Raw genomic sequence first — 24,096 nt, forward strand, 5'->3', positions numbered from 1 at the left:
AGATTTTAAAACTCAAATAAGCTGCTTTTATTTTGGGGGGTTTAGTGAAAGCAGGGCATTTTGACATCTGTTTACAGAATATGACAACATCACAAGGGTTAAATAAAGCTTGGTTGAGGTGTATGTTGTGGAGAACGAGCATTTAAATATGTATAAATATTTAATAACCACCTTCCAACAAACTTCTTCTTAAGTAAGGAGGCCCCGTGATTTTTTTTTTAAAAAAGGGAACTTTTCCATCAATAGATGCTACAGTTTCTATGAATCTGTATTCACAAGATAACCAGGATCATTGGGTGCAAACACAGCACATTGGATTTGATCTGGAAATAAATCCCAGATGTCGCCATGTAAAAACATTTAAATTGTGATTTGTTGCTCTTTATCAGATAACACCACAATTCAACGTGCTTCACAGAACAATAAAAGTAAAAACTATTTACAATTAAAGTGGAATTACAGTCAAGAAGATTTACAAAAAACAATCTGTAAAAATATATTAAAAAGGTTAAGAAAATATGAACAGACAAATAGCACTAATAATTATTGTTTCTTGAAAAGAAAACATTTCTTTTTTTAACTGTTATGGATTAATTACTCATTTAGTGGGTGTTTACGCACGTTTAAGTCTCCCTTGGGTAAAAAAAAAGTACCAGCTGATCCTGTTCACCAGACCTGAAGAAGAAGAATTCACTGCACACTCCCTCTTCTTTTGTATGAATATGTATCTTTTTATTTATTGTTTTACATTGCTGCTATTGTATTCATCCACAGCGATGCATATTTAAAAAAACACATTTAAATCAAATGTATATGGTATAAAACAGCGTTTGTGTGCATGATCCTTTTGTTACAGTGTGTTCCTGTTCCAGTGTGTAATTACATGCATTTGTCTGCATTCATATCCGATGGCTGCTTGTTGACGTGGGTTTGTGTGCAGGCATTTTAAACGTGTGTGTTATAATGTAGAAGCACTGCGCGTACGCGTAAACAATTGTGGGTGGTTTTAAGCAGAAGATACATCCACATCCCTTTTCTCTGTGTGTGTGTGTGTGTGTGTGTGTGTTTTGTTTTCCAGCTCTCACCAGGTTGGGTGCGTTTTGTACGGAGGGCTTCCTGCTGCATCCATCTGCCTGAAAGTGAAAAGAGAGAGAGACAGAGAGCGAGAGAGACAGAGAGAGAGAGAGCGAAGCGCCGAGCTGTCACCACACACACTGCAGGTATGTAGTCACGATTAAAAAACGACACGCAGACGACACGGTCGAGTGTTACGTTAACGTGATCTGTGCAGGAGAAGAATTAGAGGAGGAAAGAAGGAAGGGGAGAAGAAGAAGGGGGAAAAAGGGTGGTAGCGTTAGCCCCGTTAGCTGGCGTGCTAACTTAACTAGTTGTTTTCCCTCTGGCTGGGCTAGCTTAGCTTAGCTTTCTATTTGGGAGCGTGGGGAAGGGTGCTAGCTGCTTTTATGTCACGCTAGGCTACGTGCCAGTCCACCGTGGACATTTAACAATCCACGCTCGTGTGTCGGTGGACGGTGTCGCGCGGTTTTTGCATGTCGAAATATGCGCAGTTTCGTGCAGAATTTGCGTGCCGCTACTAGCCGAGCTGGCTAATGTCAACAGCTAACGCTAGCTTAACGCTAGCTAACGTCGAAGGAGGGGGGAGGAGTGGTAAGTAACCGATTTAAACCGGAGCGTGACATCGGTTACGTTTAATTGGCAGTTTTTTAACGTATATGTATGTGTCACCTCACTTCCTCGCGCGTCTGTTTCAAAGCGAATAAATAAATAAATAAATAAAAAACACACGCGTTAGCGTTACGTTACCGGCCACCCGCTGACAGAATAACCCCCCCCCCCCCCAAATAATAAACTGACCCGAGGAGCTGGTGGGGACTCGCGCGCGTGCTGTCATCCCAAAGAGAGAAAAGACAGGTGTTCCAGATGATGCACGCGACTCATTGGCGGCTTCCTTTGATCCACAGCTGTGTGACTGTAGGCTCGAAAACAGCAATAATCCGCCTTATTGATCGATTTACAGTAATTTATTGGTCGGCAACATCACACACTATTGTATCAAAATTGATGGAGATTTTTTTTGCTTTTTTTTTTAATTTAAGTTTATTTTTCAGAATCACAAAGGAGTTTATTGCCAAAATATTTTCACATACAAGGAAATTGCCTTGGTCTTCATTGCGGACGATATTTACGAACAATAAACGGTAAACAATAAAGCAAGTACTGCAGTCAAAAACATCAGTAAAAATAAAAAGCTTACCAAAAATAAAAAGAGACACACATATACATATGCACCATAATAAAATCATATTTACAATTTTGCAATTAGTGCAGAATGTTGCAAGGGACAACGTGAATCATTACATTGATTATTCAGAAAATTAAAAGTTGCATGCACCAGATTTCTGTCTGTAATCTGTATTTAATGCCGTCACTGTGGTTTCTCCTGCAGGGTTTTGAGCGACGGGGGGAGGAAAAACGTCACCAAAGGCAGCTTTGCACACTTGAACCCACTCATGACTGTTTGACGGGGGACACGGACCCACCGTGGCCCATGCACTGTACCCGTTTCCCTCCCTGTCCTCCTGGTCCCTCAAGCTGACGCAGAACCCCAGACACCTGCCCCCCCTCCCCCACCCCCACTCCCACCCCGTCCCCAGCGACTCGCCGCCTCCCGCCATGGTGTCCGGCACGGAGACCGTGCACTACATCCACCTGCACAACTCCAGCCAGTCGGTGCTGGAGGCCCTGCGCACGCAGCGACGTGAGGGCCTCTTCTGCGACGTGACGGTGCGGATACACGACGCCTCGCTGCGCGCCCACGCCTGCGTCCTGGCAGCCGGCAGCCCCTTCTTCCAGGACAAACTGCTGCTGGGTCACTCCGAGATCTCCGTGCCGCCGCTGGTGCCTGCCGAAACCGTGAAGCAGCTGGTGGATTTCATGTACAGCGGCTCGCTGGTGGTGCTGCAGTCGCAGGCCCTCTGCATCCTCACCGCCGCCAGCATCCTGCAGATCAAGACGGTCATCGACGAGTGCACCCAGATCATCTCGCAGAGGAAGGCGGCGGCCACGGCGGCGGCTGCGGCAGCAGCAGCAGCGGCGGCGGCCGCCGCGGGAGGAGGGATGCTCGGCGGAGTCCTCCCGAAACAAGAGGAGCGTGGCGGGGGGAAGGGGAGAGAGAGTGGCGGCGGCGGGAGCTGTTCCGTGGGTGCAGGTGCGGGCGGAGGTTACGCCAACTTCCCTAACTTCATGGCTGAATGCGGGGCGAGTAACATGGGCGGCGGGCTGGGAGGGGCCAGCGTCAACGTCAGCGAGGGCGGCCCAATGGAGCAAGCTAACACCGTGAGTCTGATGGCACTGGGCGACATGGGCCCCGGCTCCATGTGCGGCGGCGGCGGCGACGGCTCGATCCTCATGAAGCAGACCTCCAGCTGCACTCAGGACGTCAGGTACAAGCTGCGAGACCTGCTGGCGCAGACGGCCAACGGGGCCAGCACGAGCAGCACGGGGAACCTGTCGGCGGACTGCAGCTCCGGCGTGGGCAGCGTGGACAGCATCGGCAGGGACAGCCTCCGCGGCAACACGACCGACCTCGCCGACGATCTGGTGGGCATGGACAGGTACAGCGAGGAGGAGGAGCTGGACGGCAGAGAGCGAGGGCGAGACGGAGACAGAGACCGCGGCGGCGGCAGCCACAGCCGCAAGCAGAGGCAGCCGCTGAGACTCCAGGTAGGAGGAAAGGGGGGGGATGAGGGGGATGAGGGGAAGGGTTGCCATGGTGACAGCTTTCAGGCATGCAGAGCTGCAACGGTTTTTGCTTTTCTTTCTTTTTTCTGCTTTTCCCTCTTCTCACACTGCATTGGCGTATATATCGCTGAGATGTTTCTGCACTTTGCACGGTCGAGAAGGAAGCTCTCGTCTGAACTTCAAGCCTTGTTAATGTTCTATGGACTTATGCGTATTCGCCGTAGGTCATTACACTTATTTTGGAGGAGTCAATTTACTGCTGCCTTTTTTGTTTTTTTTAGCTCCCTGTGAAGGTGATTTTTTTCTTTTTTCTTTACTGCTTTTAAACGAGGTGGATTTTTTCTCCTCTCTCCAGGTGCTGGGAGGAGAGGGAGTGGTGGTGAAAGACGAAGGGGTTCAGGACCCAGATGGGACCGTCTATGCCTTGGCGGACGGGAGACGAGACGGACAGCAGGAGGGCTCCCAGGAATCCATGGCCAGCTTCGGACAGGTGGGTTTGATTTTTTTGTCAGGTGATCTGAAAGGGGTGAAAATGCAAAACCATATTTAATGATGACTTTTTAAATAACCTATTCACAACCATAGAACATATTAAAGATTTTAAGTGCTTTGGTGGAAAAATGTACCATTTTTGCTTCAGAAGGAAATTGTGTGAAATCTCAGCATTTCTGTCACTCACACGTCCTGAAATATGTAAAGGGTGTAGAAACAGAAAGGGATGTATGCGGCAGCCTGCTTGTACCCTGCAGACTCACACAAGGAACATCTGCCACACAACGGATTCTAGCTCTGCTTGTCAGTTTTTCCTCAACAGTGCTGCAGTGTAAAAAAGAGAGACCGGAAATGGAATAATCCACTCAATTTGAGAGGTTGTTTTTAGTTTTTGTTTTTTCATGCAAAGCAAAGCATGTGATCTTCAATTTACCCATCACTGCTTGAAATAATATGATCTTCTTGTCTGTTTTCTTATTTATCTCGGTTGAAAACAAATTGATCACAGAGCGTCGGGTTTTTTTGCTCCTCGCTTCTGGAAAGTGTAAGAATAACAAACATTAATCCATATTGACTTCTGCTATGCATGTGGTTCGACGGTTCCACTCTTGATTTATATGTTATATATTTCCCCGGCTGCATTTCCAACTGTACTTTTTGATGTTGCAACTGTTTTGATGTAATGTAGCTCGACCGGTCCGACCACACTGACAGAGAGACAATCTTTCTGTCTGCACCCCCCCGTGCATGTTTAGGATTGATTCAGAAGAAGAAGAAGATAAAAAATAATAGCAAATATATATACATGTATAGGGATGTGGTCTGTACATATTTGTATGTGGGAGGAGACACAGCTGGGTACTGAAATTGCGTCGGTATGGATCTGCTTCTTTATGCACAGAGCCGGATCTCCACCTATGCAGCAGGTAATGTTAAAGAATGAGTCATCAAACGTGACGCGTGTTGATTTCTCAACAATCCTCGAACTGAAGACGAAACATCGATGCGACATAAAAATGGGCATCGTCAGATTTTCCATGTGGGAACGTTCGTGTGAAGTTCTTTGTAGCCAAAACTTCTACTGATGCTGACGACCTGGACATGAGGCTAATTAAGAAAGTATTAGATGGAATCATCTCACCCCTGACATACATTTTCAATCTGTCATTTCAAACCGGGACGTTTCCCACCAAAATGAAAGTTGCCAAGGTTGTGCCACTGTTTAAGAACGGTGACACACACGAGTTTACCAACTACAGACCAATCTCAATACTGCCACAACTGTCAAAAATCCTAGAGAAGCTATTCAACAATAGGCTCGACAACTTCATCAACAAACATAAATTGTTATATGACAGCCAGTATGGCTTCAGAAGGAACCATTCGACTGACCTAGCTTTAACTGAGTCTGTGGAAATCATTACCGACGCCATTGACCTAAAACATTATTCCATAGGAATTTTCATAGACCTGAAAAAAGCATTTGACACCGTTAACCATGATATTCTAATGGCTACACTGGAGAGATATGGCCTTAGAGGTGTAGCACTGCAGTGGATCAAGAGTTATCTACACAAGAGATCCCAATATGTTAAAATAGGGGATAACAAATCTACTAACTTGGACATAGTCTGTGGGGTCCCACAGGGGTCAGTTCTGGGTCCAAAGCCGTTTATATTATACATAAATGATATATACAAAGTGTCAGATACTCTGAAATTAATAGTATTCGCGGATGACACAAATATTTTCTGCTCGGGGAGTGACTTGAACCAACTTGTGGAAACAGTAAAGAAATGGCTAAACTTCAAGTGTGGTTTAATATAAATAAATTATCACTAAATCTTGGTAAAACTAAATACATGCTATACGGTAAGAGAGGCTGCAACAACAGTCCCAACATTCAAGTAAACGGAGTTAATATTGAGAGGGTCCATGAGAATAAGGTTCTGGGAGTGATTATCGATGACATGTTAAGTTGGAAGCCACACATAACACAATTAAAAAGGAAGCTGGCCAGGAGTGTGTGTCCATACTTTAGAAAGTACAAAAAATACTAAATCAAAAAGCACTTCTTCTGTTATACTGTGCACTAGTCTCTCCGCACCTGCAATACTGTGCAGAGGTGTGGGGACACACATATAAAGGCTCCACACAGCCCTTGTTAATTCTCCAAAAAAGAGCCTTGAGAATCTTACACTACGCCAAATACAGGGCACACACAAATCACTTATTTATCGAATCAAGAATACTCAAACTATATGACTTAATAAACTATCGCACAGTACAAATGATGTACAAAGCTAATAACAGAACTCTCCCTCAGAACCTGCAAATACTCTTCATACACAGAGAGAGAGACACAATCTTAGAGGGGACATGATTTTCAGGCAAAGGAAGGTACGAACTACGTTAAAATCCTTTTCCTTATCGGTCACAGGTGTTAGACAATGGAATGTGTTAGAAGAAGAAGTCAAAAAAACAGCAACACTGAGTGGCTTTAAGAAGAAGTATGTAAATTCAACCGTTGACCGGTACAGATTACTGCATGAGAGTTGATAAAGGTCTGAGGCACGAATCAGCAGACATGGTGTTGTGACGGGATGGGAGCATAACTAATGAACATTCTGTACCCAAACAATAAGTTGGACCTGAGAAACTTGTATGGTCCGATGTCAGTTGTACGTAGCAGGGAGTACAGCTCTCTGTACCACCTACTGCTGTAACATGTTATGTCAAATGTCACAAGTAAAAGAAAATGTTATGTCAAATGGAAAATGCTTAAGATAATATTATGATGACAATTTTATCCTGTGGGTAATGGGGGCGGGACTAGATAAGCCTTGGCTTCTCCCGCTTTCCCTTTCGGCCATGTGTATTTTACTATTTGAACAAAGTGTGATGATGATGATTTAACTGACATGCCCGAAATAAATAAATAAATAAATAAAATAATAAATAGTTGTGTTTGTGTTTCAGGACTTCTACGATGAGCAGGGGGTGTTTTCGGAGAGCTTCTGGCCCCAGAGCGAGCCTCCTCAGGCCATGGCGTTCAACCCCAGGGGAAGGGTCAACAAGCCCCTGACTCCGCCCCCAACCACGCAGTCCATGAACAACCAGGTCAGTGTGCACCGCGGCATGTATTAAACATATATTAAACATATATTAAACACTGACACAATGCTGTTGATCAAGAAATGATCAAAAAATAAAATACATGAAATGGTGATATCAAATCATTCTGTCTCCTTGTTTTTATGCCAACAGAAAATAAACTGATTAAATATAGGAATGCATTTATTAATGAGGGACAAATCCTCCTGATATTATCTGGGATGCTTTTAATTTTCTTTTCAGAAAAAATATAATAAAATATAAATTTTGAAACTGTCTCATAAAAAAATATGACAAATTGTTACTTTTAAAATAATCATAGATTTGATTTAAATAATAAGCTTCCATAAAAACGAACACAAGCCAAACAAAATAGACACACTTTTAAACAAACAATGTAAATATAATGGTTAAAATAAAATATATGAATTGAAACAACAGAAGCTGGATGGATTTTCAGGACATCTAAAAGATGTCTACTGTGTTTCTACTGGTTACCAGTTCAGTAATATTCATCTCTGGTCCTCCTCAGCTCCTCTTCCAGTACCCGGTGAGCCAATCCCAGCCGGCTCCGTTCTATGTGGGCGGGCCCATGGGTGGCATCGATAGCATGGCGGGGACTGAGCCCCCTCAGCAGGCCCCGCCTCCGGCGCCGATGACTCCGGCCCCGCCTCCCTCCTCCTGCTCCACAGGCCCCTCCCCTTCCTCCCAGGGATCCGAGACCTCATTCGACTGCACGCACTGTGGCAAATCTTTACGTTCCAGGAAGAACTACAGCAAGCACATGTTCATCCACTCCGGTAGGCCACGCCCCCTTCTCCTCCACCTCATCCCTCTAGATTCTGTCTCCAAAATCACGTCTCGTATATAAACGACGAATCAAACGACGCGAATGTCGAGACGATCATCACCACCTGTAGCTCTCATAGTTTTGGTTTTATGGCTCATATATTTCTGACCTTAATGGACACAGTTAGGTTTTTACTAGTTTATTATTATTTTGTACCTCGAGTTTAGTTGTTCATTTTCATATATATATATATATATATATATATATATATATGCTCAACATGTCCTGTCCCACCTGCAGGTCAGAAACCTCATCAGTGCTCCATCTGCTGGCGCTCCTTCTCCCTGCGCGACTACCTCCTCAAACACATGGTGGTGCACACTGGTGTCAGGGCCTTCCAGTGCTCCATGTGCGGCAAGCGCTTCACCCAGAAGAGCTCGCTCAACGTGCACATGCGCACCCACCGCGCCGAGCGCACGTTCCAGTGCAACGTGTGCCACCGGGCCTTCACCCACCGCACCTTGCTGGAGCGCCACGCCCTGCAGCACGCCCACCACACGCCCCTCCCCCAGGGCCCCGGGGGCCAGGGGGGCGGGCGCGGAGCCGACATGACCTCACCTACCAAGCACAGCCCTCCGGCTCTGGGAGGGCCCTCAGGTATGGCTGGCACGGCTGGCATGGTCGGCAGCATGGCCAACATGCCCAGCCATGGAGCTTCCTCCACCTAAAGAGAGGGAGGGGAGGGGGGGGATGCTAGTGAGCCCACTCCTTGAACCTCCACTAATTTGGTCCTAACAGCCTCTTTTGGTCCTTTAACAGGTTCCTATTGTCAATCAGGGTTCCTTCACACGCGTTTGACAAAAAAACAAAAAAAAAACATTGCTAGTCATCAAAATAATTTTGTTCCTGCGATGAGCAACATCTCTAACAATTGCACGCCTTTTTGGTGAATCCAAAATCCTTCTTAAATGTGTAGGAACCCTGTTTTCAGAGACACCAGAGAGGTTGAGTGGAGGACTCGTAGGGGGTTCTAGGTGGAGCTGAGGGGAAATACAGAGATGCAAGCTAAGGGGAAAATAAGGTGCAGGAAGGGGGGGGGGGGGGGGTTGCAGGGTTTTATTCACTCTCAATTCATTTAACTCAAGTAGTTACTAGTACTCCGTTTACAACCTAACCGATGATGCTAACGTTGCTATCGTTAGCATGGTCTGACGAAACCGGCTAAAGTTCAAGTTTGCGACTTTCAAAGTGGTCGGATTGCATTGCCGTTCATAATACACATGGTTGGGGGGGGGGGGTCACACTACAGGATCCTTCATCTGGGGGTTAGGTCTCCGAACTACGCTTTGTCACGAAAAACACGCACATAGCACAACAGTTGGTACTTTTTAGCGTACAATCCTAACATGCTGTTTGTCCGTGCGTATCCACCCTTTCAAAATAATGGCACAACAAAAAGGTGGATCTTTCTTTCGTTCTGTGCTGAAATCTTCAAACATTCTGGACTCAATAAATAATTAACTAAACAGCATAAATAGAATACTTTAATATAGTTGCATTTAGCCGTTTTTTATATAAAGGTGCGTCGGGTCGCGCAAATTCAAATTAGTGGAAATGATCTCAGTTTAAAAGAAGAAAGATAACGGAAAGAAACGGAGGTCAAAGTGAGAGGACGTTTCCATGACGACGTTTTCAACATAATACACAAACTTATTTTTACGTTCTGTCCGAACTGTTCTGTTTTCACCAAATCATGGATCAGAACATGTTCGTCGTCTCAGAAGTTTTTTTTTTTTCTGAATTCTTTTTTTAATTCCTGAATTAAATGAATTGAATGTGAATGGAGCCCGGCGCTATTCATGAGCAGAGCAGGCTGACAAAGACGGCTTCTGATGAATGATTGGATGAAGAAGGAGGCTAGTCCGAGCAGAGGGAGACTACAGCAGGGAGGGAGGGGAGGAGGGGGGGGCAGCGTGATGCACAGCAGCGTGAATGAAATTCACCATCATCCATCAGACAGCTTTGTAACATTTACCACAGGCGCCCACAGGTCGGCCCCAGGATCATATACCTCGAACCAGGACGAGCCCCCGGCGGCTCGGAGGGACACTATTTTCTCTTTTTTGAAATGTTTGGGAAACATTTCAAGCATGTTTTACAAACACACACACAAACACATACACACACACACACACCTACAATTACCTCGGCGGTCCAAAGACAGGCATTATGCTTCACATCTTTTAAGCTACATCAAACGAAGAAACAGTGAAAACTAAAGCTACGATAGATCCGTTTACTTTTTTTTTTTAACTTACTAAAGTACTTCTATGTAAAAAAAAAAAAAAAAAAATCATGTACATCGCTACGACGCTCAGTTTATTTGTCGCTCATGTGATTCTTCGATGCAGAAATAAGACGAAACGTACAAAAAAAACTTTTAAAGTGAAAGAGCCATGCGGAGGAAGTCAAACGTTGAATAACTATGACAAATCAATGATTTTTATCAGGATTTTTATTGAGTGTTTGGTTGTGTTTTGTCTTTTTGGGGCTCTGGTTAATAATAAATGGGAAGTGTTTGTTGCTTAAAAAAAACAAAAACAATAAAAGCTTTTCTCGCAGCACTATATATATATATATTAAAAAAAACTTTTTAATGTTTTAGTAAAACTAAATTAATCATGAAAATGTACAATCACCCCTTCAAGTTTTGACAAAGTCAAACTCGTGATAATTTTAATTGTCACTTTAATATTTATTACAATTTGATCTCTATGCACAATTAAGTTTGCACATCCTACGACTTAGACCTAGATGTTGTTGTCCCCGAAAGTATTTGGCCTAAGATTGTTTTTGTTTCCCTTTTTTAAAACATTTTGTTTTTTATTATTACACCTAAAAGGTGATCTTATAAAGACCTTTTCGTGTCCCTGCTTTTTGCTCATTTTCTGAATGTTTGTCAGTCGGAACATTATAAAAACTCCGTATTGAAGCTTTGTACGAGCTTTCTAAATCACATGATTTCAACAGCACCCCCCCCCCCCCCCCCCTCCCAAAAAAAGAGACCTTTTTGAGTGATGAGTTAATTCGACTGCTTAAAAATGGAAAAACGTATTTTACATTTTAAAAGAGTGAATCCAGCAAAATATTTTTGTGTCTGGATTTCACTATAAATAACATAAAATGTCCCATTTTAAATGTTCAAATAACAAAAATAACTGCTTATTTGCGCAGAGCCGGCCCGGCAGCGTGTTTTATCCGAAATTAATTTTTAAGAGTTTTGTTTGTGGAAGAAAATAGATTTAAAACAAAAAGATTTTTTTGAGAAGGTGATTGATCGTTGGTTATAAGCTATATATAAAAACATTTTACGCCAAAACTTTGGTGCTTTTCTTTTTTTTCTTTTTTGGGAAATCGTTACCTCATTTGCCAACGCCATGCTGTGGTCTGAGTTTGGTAAATACGCAGCGTTGAGCTGTTTCGGAGGTGGTTTTGGTGCATATTGTCTGAGGCGGACCCTTGTACAGTACTGTAATATGTGTGCTTTGAAGCCATGTCAGCGCATTGTAACGTACTGTGTTATGCCTTTTCTTTTCTTTTTTGTTGTTGTTTGTTTTATCGGGAGGGAGGTTGATAATTGTTTTTTCTACATTAATATTTCATTTAACAGAGGTTAAATATGTCAGAAGAAGAAGCAGTCATTTTATAAAAATTAAATAAAAAAATCACATGTCATCGTAAAACCACATCTTTTATGTATTAAAAAAAAGACTAAAGGCATGATTTTAACTTTTTTCTGAGAACTTCGATGTTTTACTCAATGAATTAATTGAATTTTAAAAATGAGTGATTTCAAAGATTTCTTTCTCCAAATAAAAAGTCTTCGACGGCTCCAGGCCAGCTTCTCGTCACGGACTTGAATTTTTAATTATTCTGTGTGTGTGTGTGTGTGTGTGTGTGTGTGTGTGTGTGTGTGTGTGTGTGTGTGTGTGTGTGTGTGTGTGTGTGTGTGTGTGTGTGTGTGTGTGTGTGTGTGTGTGTGTGTGTGTGTGTGTGTGTGTGTGTGTGTGTGTGTGTGTGTGTGTGTGTGTGTGAAAAATCAATACAGCATTGAATTGCGTTATTTTGTGATGCAATATTGTGTTTATATATGGTGTTGATTATTATCTAAACTATTTATATTGCAAATACTGGCAAACACAAATGCCTAAAGTTTGAGTTTTTTTTAAATCATTGCATCAGATTTTGCCAAATTCAAGTCAAAATGTGAGTAATTTCATGCTGCCGTGTTTTTGTGGTTTGCGGAGGGAAAATTCTGCTTTATTCCCATTTTTTTAAAGTAACTTTATCACATTGTAAAGACACTTAAATACAAGTAAAAGTCTGGTACGGAAAAGTCGGCCCCCGTCAGGGTCAAATTATCATCTATTATAATGTTGGTGTATTATCACAATGAATTATTAATTAGGTAAGCTACTAATTTTGTATTTTAAATAGATGTACAAAGTACAAAGTTCTACTAAAGTATCATAAAAAAGTACCCAAGTAAAATACAAGTATTTCCAGTTTTTAAATGTAGTTTTTTGGCTTCAACACAAAAACCATTTTGCTTGTGAATCCATGTTTTTTCCTGTTTGTCTCAGAGTCTCTCTGGGTTTTGACTGTTGGTCGGTCACTTTCTCTTTCTGACAATGATTCATTGAGGAAAATCACATTTTTGCAATTCGAACAAAAAGAACTTGACAGTTTTTTTTGGTGAAACGTTAACGCGATGTCTCACTTGTTATGTGACGTTTCCCCAAAATATCTTGTATTTCCTCTTGACTTGATCCTTTTTATTCCTGCTGTAGTTTCTTTGTCTGCGTTCAGAGGTGAGGTCTCTCTCTCTCTCTCTCTCTCTCTCTCTCTCTCTCTCTCTCTCTCTCTCTCTCTCGGCCGTTCCTCAAAACAAATTCATCATGAAGACGCTGTGAAAGCCGTCTTCTTGAAGGCCCAACAGATAATCTTTTTTCTCTCTTCCCCAGCAGCCTTTTGAAGGTCTGGCTGGTCGCGGCTGAACTCTGGCCAGAAGGCATCTGTTACTCAACAACATCTGTTCCTGTTACTCTCTTCTTCTTTTTTCTCCCAGCATGCCGAGGGACACGCAAGGCTCTCCCAAGGGTGGCCTTTTGTGTGCCCCATTGTCAATTCCATCATTGTCTGCCCCGAAGTCTGTTCCCATAATGCCGCGGGGGGCTTACAAAACCCCTCCAGAGGCCGACTCCGCCGCGCTGATGATTTACAGTTATTTGTGTCCAAAATACAATCGGCGTCTTTGTGGGGGCGATAAAAGCAACGAGGCTGAGGGGAATTTAAAGAGGTAACTGTGTGACTTTAAAGTTTGATACGAGGAAACTTTACTGCAAGGGGGGAAAAAACCTTCAGATATTAGTGAGGAGGAGAGAAAAAGGTCCAGGAGGCGTAACTCCACATTGATCTGAGTTTCAGGGCCGTGAATTACCTGACTCGTTCTTTAGGAGGGGAGATCGGAGTGGTAAATCTAGCGTGGGGACATTGTTTTTATGAATAGGCCCCCTCTCCCGTCTCCAGGGAGACACTTTCAACTTCTGGCAGTAGCCAACAGCGTCGGCATAGAAAAGCCCACTATGGGGTCGCCAGGGGAAGACAACAGATGTTACTGATTAACTTTGCTCACAGACCCCGAAAGAAGTGTTTTTTTTCCAGAGTGCTTGCAGATGGACAAAACAAAAAGTTAGGGGACACAGTTAAAAATGTCATGTTTAGCAATATTTATTTGGAAAAATAGTCTTGGCTAATTCCTTCATTCAAAAACGGCAAAGGAGACGGTAACATAACAATTTGTACAGTACAATCCCTCTTAAATAACATTTTCTTAAAAAAAAAAGTCCCATTGACCTGAAGTGCCTTTGCAAATATTAAAAAAATGTAAAAAAGCAACTTAAATAATCATAACAAACATCACAAATATACAATACAAAATAAAAATAACACAAAATCATTAAATTAACTTAAATTAAATCATAATTTTAAACTTTTTTCTTGTTTTTTTATTTTTCTTTATCTTACAAAAGGACATTCTGTATTTATTTATTTTTAAAAGCAACATTTTTTCATTATTTTAATTGGAACAAAAATGTTCGTGTCCCCCCTCCCCCCCCCCCAAAAAAATAGAAACCCCCAAAAAGATTTTTTTTTTTAACAATACTATGTCATAAATGGTTTGGAGGGCCTTGGGGAAGAAAACGCACTTCAGTTAACACAGTGATCAAGTATACATAGAGTCTCCACAGGTGTGGTGATGGGTGCAGAGCCCACGTGAACAGCCTCGTGAAGAACAGGCCAGTATGGCCAAACATCCACCGTTTGATGCAGTTCCTGCGCTCAGCAACGGCGTGTGGGTTAAGAGAAAAGGCCCGGGTGCAAATGTTGCAACAAAATAATAATAATCGCAGCGTCGCACATTATCGCCACGAGAGTCCGTTTATATTTTATTTCCCCCACCCTACTCCCCCGATTGGAAAAAAAACAAAAAAAGGCAGAACAGAAAGCTAAGTGGTAGTTTACTTTTAAACCCGTAAACTTTTTTTTTTTTTTTTTTTTTTTTTTTCTTCAAAAAGATTCAATGTACCCCGCCAGTTCTTCTCCCACAGGCCACCGCTGCCTGCGCTTATTTTCCAGTAGAGAACCAGCTCACTCTGAATATCAGTTAAACGTCTCAGTATCAGCAGCAGTCTCAAGGTGGGAAACCTCCCCCCCTAGGGTTTAGAGCAGCATCTGAAGGAGTATAAAAACTCTCCCATAGAGCAAATAAGCAACGGGGCAGCCCATTGGTGGCTCCTTACACCTGGAGAGACAAAATACAAACAAAGCAACGTGAGTGTTTGTCGACCAAATGACCAGTTTTTTTTTTTTTTTTTTTTCCAGAAAAAACTCACCTCGGTTGCAATTATACATTCGTCCTTTTCCTCCGACATCACAAACACAGATTTGTACTTGGTGTCCGCACATGCAGACATTTCTGGGGCTTTCTTTTCTGACGCGTCGCTTTAAGAGGGAGAGAGAAAAACATTGTTAGTTTGATCGTTTCCAGCCGGGCTCTGATGTCACGGCGGGTTTTTCGGGCATGTTCTTTTACCATTTTAAACGTTTGCTGCGTTTCTCCTCGAACTCAAACGAGTCCACGGATTGGCACTTGTCCTCGCAGGCCGCCTCCAGCATGGCGTCTTTGGCCACCTGCTCGTAGTTCGCCTCGTGTACGAGGTTGTAGTCTGCGGGCGGATGGCGGCTCTTATAGCTGCTCCGCCCCGGTGAGGACCCCTCGTCGGGCTCACCACCGCAGAAGTCCATCTTCTTGTTGATGTTTTTGACGCCCGGCGTTGGCATCACGCTGACTGCCAGGTCCCTGTCGCCACGGTGACAGTTGTTGGTCAGGTTGTTTATTGTCTCTCCCTCGCCGGCGCTTTCTATCGTACTGCCACGCTGGACTTTCGACCGGAAAAATCCAACGAGCACGGCGCATCCGGCCAGCAGCAGCAGCACCAGAGCCACGCCGGACCCCACCGCCATCCAGGGCACCTCTGAGCCACGGATTGCGGCGTGTTCCGGGAGCAGGAACTGGCAGTTCCTGCCGCCGTAGCCGGGGACGCACGCGCACACGTAGCGGCTGTTCCTCTCGTGGCACGTGGCGCCGTTGTGGCACGGGTTGTGTTCGCAGCGGCTGATGGGCGAGCTGCAGTTGCGGCCGGTGTAACCTGGTGGGCAGGTGCAAGCGTAGCCGTCGGGACCCTCCTGGCACGTGCCGCCGTTTTGGCACGGGTACGCAGAGCACTCGTCCCCGGTGTGGTCGCAGTTCATGCCGGTGAAGCCCTCTGGACACTGGCACAGGTACGAGTTCACCAGATCCACACATCGAGCACCTGAGAACAGAGGAGGAGCGTAAACGCCAGGTCCGAACCACAACAGGACCTTCCAGGCACACCTGAAAGCGGTCTATGCCGCTGCTAGGGGGTTCGGTCACGCTTACCATTGGAGCAGGGGCCGGAGCTGCAGTGGTCGATCTTCTTCTCACAGGTGAAGCCAGCGTACCCCGTGGGGCACTGGCAGAAGTAGCCTCCGTCGGGGTTGTCAGCACAGCGGCCGCCGTTGGAGCAAGGCCCATCGGCGCAGGTCATGGCGCTCAGCTCGCAGTTTTTGCCGTAGAAACCGTGAGGACAAGTGCAGGTATACGTGTTCTCCAAATCCTTAAAAAAACACAGAACAGACATCAAGACGGTGTTGCACAGCAACAGCAAACTGGTGGAACTGAACTGTACGTTTTTGTTTTTTAAAATCTGCGACAGAAAAAAGATGGAAGACTTACGGCGCAGCTTCCTCCGTTGCGACAGGGGTTCCCCGCGCATTCGTTGACCTGGATCTCACAGCTGGCCCCCGTGAAGCCGGGCCGGCAGGAACAGGTGTAGCTGCCCTGGCCGGTGTTGCTACAAGTGGCTCCATTCATGCAGGGCTTGTGGTGAGTGCAGTAGTTGAGATCTGGTGGGGGGAAGACACGGCGGCACATGTGGATTAGCCTGAGCACACAACACATGGCAGCGACCACAGAATGTCTTTTTTCATCCTGCGACACAGACTTGACTCTCTCTTCTTCCACTGTTCTTTCTTTCTTTTTGTTTTTTTGTTTCCCGGCCTCCTGTTCTTGCCGTTCATCCGGAGACAACTGCTGCTGTTTCCATTGGCCGCCTGCTGCGTTGCTATCGTGATGCGTTTGTTTTGGTTGTAATCTCGTCTCTTTTACAGACTTTTAAACATTCTAATAACCTTTTCGTCTAAAAAGCCTGATCTGTCTCCGAGGACTCTCCTCCCGGTAACAACGGTGTCGAAAAATGAGATGAAAAATGAGGCTAAATTTGGCTGAAATGTTTTTCTTTAGTTCCTTCCCTCAGAAAATCGCCCCATAAGTGTTGTCTGGTTCCTCCTCCCCCGTTAGTCCCTCCCCCTCCCCGACTCCCATCACTCTCTCCTCACCTTGGTTGCAGAAGAGCCCCCCCCAGCCCTCCTGACAGTTGCACTGCCACGGCTGCTGGCAGGTCCCGTGGAGGCAGCCCGGGTAGCGGATGCACTCGTCACAGTAGCGGCCTTTGAATCCCACTCTGCACCTGTGGAGAGTGAAGAGACCTGGGGGGTCAGTCCAGGTCCAGGTCCACATGTCCCACTTCACTTAGAGCTACACTGATGGACCGAAAAAACAAACTTACTTGCACTCTCCGGGTTTTTCGCAGAAGCCGTGTTCGTCGTCACAGCCGGGCAGGCAGATCGCTGAGCGGGAGGAGACGGAGAGAGTTTTAATTTTCAAGACACAGAAACGGTTTCTTCCTGAAGATCTCAACGAAGTGGTCAAACTCGTTAGCTGCTACCTTAAAGTCTCCTCAACACCGTGGAAGAATGTCCTGCTTAACAACGTGCTGAGACAAAGGAGGGAGTGTGTGTGTGTGTGTGTGTGTGTCACACTCACACACACACACACACACACAGAGACCCCCTCAAACCCACCCCACCACCCTCTTTTTTTTCTTCTTCGCTGCGGGTCAAAACTCTTTTATTCATTCTGTGCACACACACACACACACACACACACACACACACACACACTCCCCTTAATGTCTCGGATTGGGGCAGATAAGAGTGGACAGCTGGCGAGTGTGTTGCCAGTGCGCGACAGCTGCTCCATTGTCTCCTCTCTGCCGGCAGCTGCCCACTTCAAACAATACCTCCCCCGCCTCGGCCAATCAGCGCGCGGCCCACTCCGAGAGCAGCCAATCGGAAGGCAGCATGTAAATTTATGGCACGCGTGAGATTATTCCCCCGAAAAACTTTCCTTAGAATAAATCAAGTGGTCGTGTGTGTGTGTGTGTGTGTGTGTGTGTGTGTGTGTGTGTGTGTGTGTGTGTGTGTGTGTGTGTGTGTGTGTGTGTGTGTGTGTGTGTGAGAGGGGGGATGCGCGTGGTGTTTACGCACAAGTTGCCTTCTAACGGCACTCAGAGGATCCGATTACAGACCCAACAAAGATGTATAACTTCTTACACCTTTTTCCTATTTTCTATCTCAATGTGAACATCCATCCATCCATCCACACACGCACGCACGCACGCGCACAGTGACCGTGTCGTGGACTCACGCTCTGTGCAGTACTGGCCCTTCCAACCGGCGTCGCACACGATCTCCCCGCGCTCCCCGCAGGTGAAGTGTCCGAAGGCGTCGTCCCTCGGCCGGCAGAACACCGAGCAGCCGTCGCCGTAGTAGTGCTCGTCGCACACGAACCGGTACGAGTACTTGAGCTCCGTCCGGCCGCCGGTGTGCAGGTCCTGGGACCACTCCTCCCCCACCGTCAGGTGCCTCTGCGTGGTCATGGTGCTGACGACGCGGTCCGGGTTCTCTAAAGGAGCACATGTGTGCGGAGGAGAGAGGGGGGGTTAACTGATGGGGAAAGTGCATGAATGTGTTTTTAAAAAGGGTGGGAGAACAGGAAGGGTGTTTGTTTCCTACCTGTGGAGAGGTCGTCTTTGGAGTCGGTGTGCAGCGCCTCGATGATCAGCGAGAAGGTCCCCTGGGGGGGGGAGACAAGCGGCGTGGTGAGACAGGTGGTGAGACAGGTGGCCGGCGGAGATGTGGTGATAACACCGAGGAGAGGCCCCGAATGCAAACCGCTAAACACTTGTAAACTCTGTGCTCTCTCTCTCTCTCTCTCTCTCTCTCTCTCTCGCGGAACGCTTTTACGCACAGGTTTTACGCGCAGAAGAAATTGGCGCGATTCCGCAGATCCGGGATCCGGCTGTAAACTTACCGGCCACGTGAAGCCGAAGTTGATCCTGACGGGGTTGCTGAAGGAGCTCTCCGGGATGACGTCGGGCACCTGGAACGAGTTGGAGCCGAGCACGGGCGTCACCGCGCCGCCGTACGTGCACGGCGGCTCCGGGGACGCGTTGGGCTGGTAGTGCTTGAGACAGATCCGGAAGAAGGTCTTGCACTCGCACTGCTGCTGGAAGGACGCGGTCAGACCCCCTTTGCAGCAGTTCTTGTTGCCCTGCACCCCCTTCTTGTTGAGGAACTCCTGCAACTTCAGCTCAAACACTCCCGAACAAAACCCCTGCGGAGGACGACAGAGCGTATTACCGTCAACTATACACGGTACCGCCGGTGTGTGTGTGATGGTTCATTGTTGGGGCAGAAATAAAAGGATCGGTGTCTTACCTGGCACAGCAACATGGACATGACGGCGAGAGTCAGCAGGATGACGCGCCCCATATTAAATAAATACATAATAAATAAATAATAAATAGAGTAGAAAAGTCTCGGGGGAGGGGGGCTCGGCTGGTCCTCAGGGCGCCTCCTCCGGTTCAGTCCCTCTGGGGAAGAAGATGCATCGATGCAGGTTGTTCTCGTCAACTGCTGCCGCTGTCATTCATGAAAAAAGGATAAATCCTCCAAAAATAAAACCGTCAAAAGAATAAAATCACAAAAGAAGACGTGTCCAGAAGTCCCGTTACGAAGCGTTAATCCAGTGATGGGTTCCTTGTTTGTGTGTTTGTTGTTGGGGGGAAAGTGAGGATTGTAGGAAGGATCTTTGTGCGTGTGTGTGCGCGTGTGTGTGTGTGTGTGTGTGGAGGTCTTGGTCTAAACCCCGAGGACGGATTTGTCACTGGTCCAACATGCTTCCTCCTTCCTCCCTCGTGTCTCTCCTCGCTGTGAACTGTCTGTCTGTCTCTGGCCGAGGCCGCCTGCAGCCTGTTATATACGGCCTGACACATGCTATGGTAATAACATGCAAATGCCCCCTCCCTCCCCTCCTCCTCCCTCTCCTCCCCGACTTCACCTCCCAATCTGGCCCGGCTCTCCACAATGGGATCCCCATGCAAGTACCCCCCTTATTTCCCCCTCTCAGCCCAACATGGAGACGTGTGAAAGTATTTCCATTTAAAAAAGAAAAAAGTGCGTGAGTCCGCGAGACCCAGATCACCTGTTGGGGGGGTCTGGAGAGAAGTGGAGAGAATCCCTCAGAAGTGCAGCTTTCAGAGAGACCCTTTAAGGGGGGGGGGGGGGGGGTAGGGGGGGGTCTGCTTACTTTAGTGTTTGTTTGGGGATCGATTCCTTTTGTTTTTAAATGAAAGTGTTTTCAGTGGAGTTTCCTTCTGACAGGATGTTATGATGGCACGTGCTCCAATTTGGTCCCTACAGCTGTTCCTCGATGGACAAACTTCACTGTTGGTTGTTATTGTTGTTGTTTTGGAGTCTGAAGATATTTTGCGCCAAAAAACAAGTTTGAGGTTTGATTCAAAAGTTCTAAAAAATGAAAGGTTTCTTGGTGAAACCCTGACTCAGTTAATTGTTTTCCCTCCTCCTCCTCCTCCTCCTCCTCCCTCCTCTTTCCTTCCTCTCTATATTTTGGTATTTCTGCTTGTGGGAAGAATTCGATGCTTTGAATCGACTCTAAAGCCCAAAGAAAACATTCCTTGGCAGCGCAGCGCGGTGAGGTAGACGGCTGGAGGGGCTGGACTCCTGCGTCTCCATTTTGCTCTCCTCATTCTCCGGGCTAAGATTAAAAAAGAAGAAGAAGAAGCGTGTGTGTGTGTGTGTGTGTGTGTGTGTGTGTGTGTTGTGTGTGTGTGTGTGTGTGTGTGTGTGTGAGAGAGTGTGCGCGCGCACAGGAGTCGCTCGCGTGGCCAACATGAGGGGGAACTTTTGTTATTGTGTGTGTGTGGTGAAGGAATAAGTTTGCTCTCCCTCTCTCCCCCCTCAGCTGTATGGTAATTCAGCCAGCACCTGCTCTCCCCTCAATAACAGCGTGCGCGCGCCTCCCTTGGCTGAGCGCGCTCCCCTCACGTCCCATACACAATACGCTCTCCTCTACCCTCCACACACGCACACACACACACACACACTTGACATCAAACATAATGTGTTTTGCTTTTTCTTCCTCTCTCCTGTAAATGTTGACCATTTCCGGTGAAGGTGCTTTGTGCACGTGCACGTGCGCGCGTATGCATGAGGAGCAGGACGTGTTTTTTTATTTTATTTGGTCGTTCATTCGAAGTGTGATAAAGTGTGTGTGTGTGTGTGTGTGTGTGTGTGTGTGTGTGTGTGTGTGTGTGTGTGTGTGTGTTGTGTGTGTGTGTGTGTGTGTTATTTCTCCGCTGCCTGATGGGGCCTATAGAAAGCTGCACGTGCGCGTGGCTACATTGCGTCACTCTGTTGAGATATGCGCGTCACGGCTGCTGCTCCGCGGCGTCTCTCCGGTGTCCGTTACCTGCTGCTGTGGTCCGCGGCTGTCGGGGGGGGGGGGGGCTCATCACCTCTCTCTCTCTCTCTCTCTCTCTCTCTCTCTCTCTCTCTCTCTCTCTCTCACTCTCTCTCTCTCTCTCTCTCTCTGCTTTCCCTTTCTAACCCAAACGTCACCTAACCGGGTTGATGTGTCCGTATATTTCCTCTAATCAACGGCAGCTAGAACCGATCCCGGTCCCCCGTTGCTTAGACCAGACCTCGGCCCGACCGGGACCATCACAGTTTACATCACAATTAGGAGCACAGGAAAAACAATGTTTTATCTCAGAGAAAAAAAAGAAACTTCTGCAGAAATATAAAGAAAAAAATAAACACATGGAGTGGCCCAAACGCGGTGTCCGGTGTCGGTGCGTCATCATCTTCACGCAAATATACATGCAAAGAAACTGAACTGAGCCAGAACCAAATAACGGTTCCCACCCAAAAATATAAAAAACCCAGTTTGGGCCCCTATTGCTCTCTCTCTCTCTCTCTCTCTCTCTCTCTCTCTCTCTCTCTCTCTCTCATATATTCATATAAATGTTCTGTCAATCAGAGATTCCTCTTTTAGACATCTTCCTCTTCATCATCTTCACCCCCCCCCCCATATATATATATATGGGGGGGGGTTGTTGTGTTCTCCTTGGCCGCTGACTGTTTAACTAAAGTGCTACTGTAGGGGGCTGCTGTAGTTTAACTCCTGCCCACCAGTAGCTGCGCCGAACAAAACAGGGTGACTCGGGGTCTGACTATTCATCCATTCTCTGCGCTTTAATTTCCATTGATTGTGAATGTAGGAGGGAGGGAGGGGGGAGGAAGGGGCCTTCAGTGAAGGACCACGACACGCCTTCAGACGCGGACAGACCCTTACAAGCCATCTGCCACTAACTACCCCCCTCCCTGCCTCCCTCCACATCCAGAAAACGACGTTTATTCCCCTCCCTCCCTCCCTCCTCCGGCCTGAAGCGCACGTCTCGACGCGCCTCCGTCCACCGGGCTCCGTCTACTCTCAACTGGAAGCATGTTAAAGGACCTGTAACGGTATGGGCCCTCCGGGGCCATATGGCGAGGGGGAAGCCAGGAGGGTTTCTTTTTTTTGGTCCCCGAAGAGGAGACACCACATGGTCACTCGTGGGAACGTAAACACGGCGCGCATCACACGATATCGATCATATGAAGCGGCGATTAGAGGGGGGAGGCTGGGGGGTGACGTACCGTGCGATGATCAATGATTCGCCGATACGTCATAAGTGTAGGAAATATTGACACGCGGAGTGAAAGCTTTGACGCCGCCGGTGATGGTGCCGGTGGTTGGTGGTTCCATTTCCCCTTAATGATGCAGGAGGAGCAAGGCACCAGGCCAACACTGCCAGGGTGGGGAGGAGGAGGAGGAGGAGGAGGAGGGGGACTCGTGCTAAAATGCAGGCTACTGGAAGGAAATGGCAGGTTTTTTGAATCAGCACTTTCTCACGAGGCCATGCTTTTATGCACGCCTTCCCGCGAGCCCTTCTTTTCGGTCACGCGCAGAGAAACCGTCGTTAACTTGATAAAAAAAGTGACTGTGCTAATCACGTGGGGGATTTAAATGACTCCACGATGCTCCGGAGTTTTATATATAGGTGCTTTAACTTAACCGTGACGTCACGTGGCGCGTCGACGCGTAATCGTCGACTTTAAGACCCGGTCGTGTTTTACCTGATGAGAAAAACTCTGATCAACAGGCTTCCTTTGTGTCCAGATCAGATTACTGTGGCCAGCTGCTGGAAGAAGGGGGCCCACACAGACCAGATCCGCGGCTCCCCCAGGGCTCTTCGGGGGCTCCGCGAGGCTCCCGGTCCGGGCTGCTGTCTCTCATTTGCATACGTCGCTGTTACTGGAGACGTGCTGGGCTTACGTTTATGGGAAGAGTGCCGCAGTAATTACGTGGGGGGCCCAGAGACGCGCCTGCAAGCGCGCGTGTGTGTGTGCGCGCGCGTTAGAAGTGTGTGTGAGGAGGAGGGAGGGGGTCGCGTGTGTGTGTGTGCGCGCGCAGAGACACTGGGGACCTAAAAGGGGGAGGTAAAGAGGGAGCTGTATGTGGCCAGTCGCGTGCCAATGTTTATTAAAAAAAAAACACATCTGCGCGCACCCCGGGGTGACGCGCCACAACATATGCGGGTGCCTATGAATAACAATCATAATTCAACAACTGATACTGAACATTTACCCAACAAATCTAGTGCCGTCATGGTGAACAACACATTTTATGTGAGGATATTAACGGCGTAATGGGTGTTTAGATTAATAAATGCTACGCGGCATATGATGCTCTGTGAATGAGGAGTCCATGGTGAAGATGATGAAGAGGAAGATGTCTAAAAGAGGAATCTCTGATTGACAGAACATTTATTTTAAGTGGATCATTTGCATCATGTCCTTTGGGAGAATGGCGAACAAGGAGTGTGTTTAAAGGAGGCTGAGAAGTGAAGCCGAAGCTGAAGTGCCTTAAACATGCATTCTCTCTGGCCACCAGGGGGCGACTCCTCTCTGGTTGTATAGAAGTCTATGAGAAAATGGTCCTACTTCTCTCTGCTGGCCACCAGGGGGCGACTCCTCTCTGGTTGTAT

General features: G+C 46.8%; 2 protein-coding genes across 2 annotated transcripts; one reads left to right on the top strand and one right to left on the bottom strand.

Moving 5' to 3' along the window:
• The first annotated feature begins 1,100 nt into the window (after window positions 1-1,100).
• On the top strand, window positions 1,101-12,059 carry zbtb45 (zinc finger and BTB domain containing 45). The gene is made up of 6 exons (XM_084005965.1): window positions 1,101-1,220; window positions 2,468-3,744; window positions 4,118-4,252; window positions 7,234-7,374; window positions 7,901-8,168; window positions 8,459-12,059. The coding sequence occupies exons 2-6, from the start codon at window positions 2,695-2,697 to the stop codon at window positions 8,884-8,886; spliced, it is 2,022 nt and encodes a 673-aa protein (XP_083862091.1). The 5' UTR covers window positions 1,101-1,220; window positions 2,468-2,694; the 3' UTR covers window positions 8,887-12,059.
• A 1,880-nt stretch (window positions 12,060-13,939) lies between these two features.
• dla (deltaA) lies at window positions 13,940-19,917 on the bottom strand. The gene is made up of 11 exons (XM_084006069.1): window positions 19,424-19,917; window positions 19,017-19,319; window positions 18,719-18,779; window positions 18,351-18,608; window positions 17,431-17,491; window positions 17,201-17,331; window positions 16,539-16,708; window positions 16,203-16,419; window positions 15,315-16,095; window positions 15,115-15,223; window positions 13,940-15,023 (listed from the first exon to the last, which is right to left on the bottom strand). The coding sequence occupies exons 1-11, from the start codon at window positions 19,490-19,492 to the stop codon at window positions 15,018-15,020; spliced, it is 2,166 nt and encodes a 721-aa protein (XP_083862195.1). The 5' UTR covers window positions 19,493-19,917; the 3' UTR covers window positions 13,940-15,017.
• Window positions 19,918-24,096: the final 4,179 nt, after the last annotated feature.

The sequence above is a fragment of the Eutrigla gurnardus genome, assembly GCF_963514095.1.
Source record: "Eutrigla gurnardus genome assembly, chromosome: 3".
In the NCBI taxonomy this organism is placed as follows: Eukaryota; Metazoa; Chordata; class Actinopteri; order Perciformes; family Triglidae; genus Eutrigla; species Eutrigla gurnardus.

Bases quoted from the DNA above. Each gene is read 5' to 3' on its own strand.
- zbtb45 (XM_084005965.1), top strand. From the start codon at position 2,695: ATGGTGTCCGGCACGGAGACCGTGCACTACATCCACCTGCACAACTCC. The intron at 3,745-4,117 runs GTAGGAGGAAAG...TCCTCTCTCCAG, and splicing joins GGCAGCCGCTGAGACTCCAG to GTGCTGGGAGGAGAGGGAGT. The intron at 7,375-7,900 runs GTCAGTGTGCAC...GGTCCTCCTCAG, and splicing joins CGCAGTCCATGAACAACCAG to CTCCTCTTCCAGTACCCGGT.
- dla (XM_084006069.1), bottom strand. From the start codon at position 19,492: ATGTATTTATTTAATATGGGGCGCGTCATCCTGCTGACTCTCGCCGTC. The intron at 19,320-19,423 runs GTAAGACACCGA...CGTCCTCCGCAG, and splicing joins TGTCCATGTTGCTGTGCCAG to GGGTTTTGTTCGGGAGTGTT. The intron at 16,420-16,538 runs GTAAGTCTTCCA...TGTTTTTTTAAG, and splicing joins GCAACGGAGGAAGCTGCGCC to GATTTGGAGAACACGTATAC.